Source organism: Octodon degus, unplaced genomic scaffold, assembly GCF_000260255.1.
Source record: "Octodon degus isolate 3935 unplaced genomic scaffold, OctDeg1.0 scaffold00131, whole genome shotgun sequence".
NCBI classification, from domain to species: Eukaryota; Metazoa; Chordata; class Mammalia; order Rodentia; family Octodontidae; genus Octodon; species Octodon degus.
In genome coordinates this window covers 1,597,337-1,601,297 of record NW_004524707.1, presented here as the reverse complement: position 1 = coordinate 1,601,297, position 3,961 = coordinate 1,597,337, and the positions used below count along the sequence as shown (strand labels likewise).

General features: G+C 39.2%; 1 protein-coding gene across 7 annotated transcripts in view; it reads right to left on the bottom strand.

Annotated features, from left to right (window-relative positions):
- Srgap2 (SLIT-ROBO Rho GTPase activating protein 2) overlaps positions 1 to 3,961 on the bottom strand; it is a 301,879-nt gene that overhangs the window by 125,858 nt on the left and 172,060 nt on the right. For all 7 annotated transcript variants that reach the window (XM_023701145.1, XM_023701146.1, XM_023701144.1 and 4 more), the window contains exon 4: positions 3,239 to 3,401. In XM_023701145.1, the coding sequence (XP_023556913.1) occupies positions 3,239 to 3,401 (163 nt within the window). The remainder of the gene's footprint in view (positions 1 to 3,238; positions 3,402 to 3,961) is intronic.

The window sequence follows — 3,961 nt, the reverse complement described above, 5'->3', positions numbered from 1 at the left end:
AAAAAGAAAAAGAAAAAAGAAACCTGCTCTTCAATTGCTTACATGAGCCCTCTCCACAGCCATATCCCACTCTGGTTTGTCCTTATCTTTGGGACTGTAATTTAGCCACCAAAATTTGACAAAGTTTATACAACAACTAGAAGAAGCCTCTATTGTAGGCTGGTCACCACAAAATTGTATTTAGAGAGTTTTTCTTTTTTTTTTAATTTAATGAATCATTTATTCTGCAGTCACTGTTATTTTATTAGAGAATGTTATAGAGATCATTGAGCCCAAACATTTTTTAGTTTTATTTATTTATGTTTTTACATTTAGGGAACTGAGACACTCGAAGAAATCACTGCGCAGGGTCCCAGAGCTCACAGACCAAAGCCCAATAGAAAGGACCACTTGGAAAAGGCCTTTGCTTTGATAGTACAAATAAAGCCCCCAAGAAGCTTCAAATAACTGATAGTGTGCTGGGTGTAGGGACACATACCTGTAATCCCAACACCTAGAAAGCTGAGGCAGGAAGATCAGCAGGAGTTTGAGGTCAGTCTAGACTGTATAGGGAGATCCTGACTCAAAAAACCAAAAACCAAACCAACAAAAACAAAACCCAAAAAACCAGACAATAATAACAGAAAACTGACAGGATGGCTAGGAGCATTCCTGAGGTCTCTTATCTGACCAGTACATCTCAACCAGTGGGATTCTAATTTATCATGTGCAACATACTCTAAACAAAAGAGATTGAAAAATTGGGGTATGGAGAATGTTTCTTTGCCCTTTACTAGAAAGCAGAGATGTTTTCACCCAGCCAAAAGAGAATGAATGTGTTTATTTAGAATTCTTTGTGTAAACTGAGGTCCCAATGGAGAGGAGAAAGTGATTATTCACTTTGTGGGTTAGTAAAAGTTGGCCACTCAACAGTTCTATGTATCTCTTGTAATCAACTATAATCAACTATAATCTAATTGAAACAAAGTTGGAAAGATCAAGAGAAACTCCTATAACCTGATATTATGTACAGAACTCTGAATAAACTCACAAATGTAATGTCAAGTGAGAGAAACAAGACTCCAAAGAACACAGACTGTAGATTCTACTTAAAGTATGAAATGAAGTAAAACTAATCTCTGTTAAGAAAAGTCAGAAAAGTGGTTATCCTTACAGGCTTGCAGGGAGGGGGAGGGGACTGGCAGGGAACACCAGGAGGTCTTCTAAGGCACTAAAATGTTTGGTTCTTATCCAGGAACTGATTACATAGGTGGATTCATTTTGTGAAAATGAACTGAGTTGAGTGTATTTTCGTCAGTGAAATATCTATAGAGTCCTGTGAAATATATATATGGTCCTATACAAGAAAGCCTTCCTTACACCTCCAGCATGAAAGGGCACAGTTTATGAAGGTCAGCCTTAACACCACTGTTGAAATATCACATGTGGGCGGATTTGCTTTCTGGAGTGACAGGCCCTGTACCTTGTAGGCGCTCCAGACCCAGAGTCCTCTCGTGAAATGTGGCTGGGCACCTACTTTGGTATCTGGCTGCCCTCACTACAGATATCTCTGAGAGCTGGAGAAGCATGAACTTCTATGAGTAGGAAAAAAGACAGTTGGCAGATTTGGTGGAGCCAACCTAGGTGAATGTCTCTTGCCAAAGTGTTTTCTCAGAACAGAGAAAACGGAGGCACAAACTACTTGCTTACCCCTTTCCTGCTTGAGATAGTCTAAGTGGTCGTCAAGGTCACACAGAGAAGCTGAAGTGGTAACCAATTACTGTTGAGATTTTGCCTCAATAGGTTTTAATTTTAGTCACACACACATCACCAAGTGTTGCAGAAGAATTCAAATCAAGCAAGCAAGAGTAGACTCTAGAAACCACGGAGATGGTATAAAGCACCCTTATCCCTAAAGGAAGTGTGGCCCCAGCCACAGGGCAGCCAGTGAGCTCTGGGAGGAGTTATCTGTCTTCCTCTTTTCTTAGATGCTTGTACTCTCAATACCCTGTTTCTTGAGACACAAGGAAACCCCCTTCATGAATCAGTCCACAGTACGGCCTAGAAGTTGTAACTCAAATCTTTTTTTTTCATGTTGGTAAAAACAGAAGAAACAGAATGCTAAGCCCAAGCCTAGAAAACTTACAGTAAGAGTGGGAAAACTGATCAAGAGTTACAGCTGCGTTGATGACCATCCTGGTTGGGTCTTTTCTCTCCCCTCCGCAAATCTAAACACTGGATTCCATTCACTAGAAACCAATGAGTTAATTCTTTTCTTTTCTTCCTTCCTTCCTTCCTTCTTTCTTTCTTTTGGCAGGATTGGGGATCGAACCCGGGATCTTGAATTCTAAATAACCCTATCTATCTTTTTTCTCTTACACCTTATGGGAAGTTTATTCATCTTCCAGAAAGTCTTTTGGATGTCAGAAATTGAGTATCAGGCATGGTTTATTATGTGAAATGGCTGGGGCTTTTGCCACCAATTGTAACCAAACCTCATGCATAAATAGCTCCATAAATGGCTAACAAAAGAGGTCCTAGACTTTCAAAGAGGTTTGTTCTACCACTAACAGGAAAGGTGAATTTGGCAGAAATTCCTTAAGATTATTGCAACTATTTTTATTTTTCCCCCTTGGTCCAACTACTCAATCAACACCCAAAGAATCGTGGTAACAAGTGAGCTGCAGAAAGCACTGAGGGACCCATGGGAAAGATATAGCATGCTATGAATATCCAAATTCTTGGATCCATCTTGGCCAAGATAAAAACCTGGAAAGAGACCTAACTAGAAACATAAATATACATGAATTTGCTAAATGAACTCGAAGAAGAAAACAAGATGTAATATTCAAGTTCCCTGAATTTCAAAAGCTTTGGAAGTTACTTGAAGAAACCACCAAAATAGTCAGTGAAATCTACAGATTATGAACAATAAGGGCCAGGGATATAATTTAGTGGCATAAGCACCTGCCCGGCAAGCACAAGTTCCCAAGTTTGATCCCTGGTACTGGGGGTAAAAAAAAAAAAAAAAAGAATAATGGCACCAGCTTTAGGGTTGTACCTTGCAAACAGTTCCTTTCCAAGGGCTAAAACTAATTCAGGTCAGAGAGAAAGAAAAATACGCTAATTCAAATATTCTTGTTTCCATGAATACGAGTAGAAAATGTCCACTGGAAAGCCCATCAAGAAAGCCAGTTAGATACTAATTCTTTTATTTATAAGACTGGGTCACTGCTTCACCAAAGCAGTATCTACATACCTTTTTAAAGAGCCTTCCTGAGTCCTCGCTGACTTGGACAAATCGAGGAATTATATTATTCAGGTAGATATCACTCAGAGTAGTGTGGTCCCTGCTCTCCCGTTTCACCTGGTTTAAGAGGAGATTCCAACAGTTGACTGGAGAGAGAACATTCTGATCTTTCCTGCAGAGAAACAGCAAGAAAAATAAAATCAATGTTGGTAAGCAGCCAGGGCCAACATCTACAATTAGAGTCCATGTCATAAAAATCACAGCACCTATTTTTAAAATATATTTTAATTTTTTAAATGCTTTTTCATCATATTCTGTAGGGACTTAAAGTTCAACATATCAATACTTGATGAAAAATATCTGTTCCATGTTATGCCTAAGATGTTTGATATTCAGACAGATAGTGAGGTTAAGATTAACAGCCCAGGTTGTACGGTAATAACAATAAACTTCTCTTCCGGAGGGTTAACAACCTAAGTTTGCAGACCAAAAAAAGGAGGACCACAAGGAAAGCCAACATTTTGACCTTACCCTTCCAAGGTCAATTAAGACTCAGGACATATGAGAACTTGTACTGTAACATCATGTAACTCAGTAGTGTCCCAAATTTTCTGATCAAGATTATGGGGCCAAAGAGGAAAGTAATCGATGATGTCAACTGTGCCTAAGGAGAGTCACATGGAGAGAAAACATTCTCTCAGGCTTTCACAGAGAGCACATTGGCCAACCAAT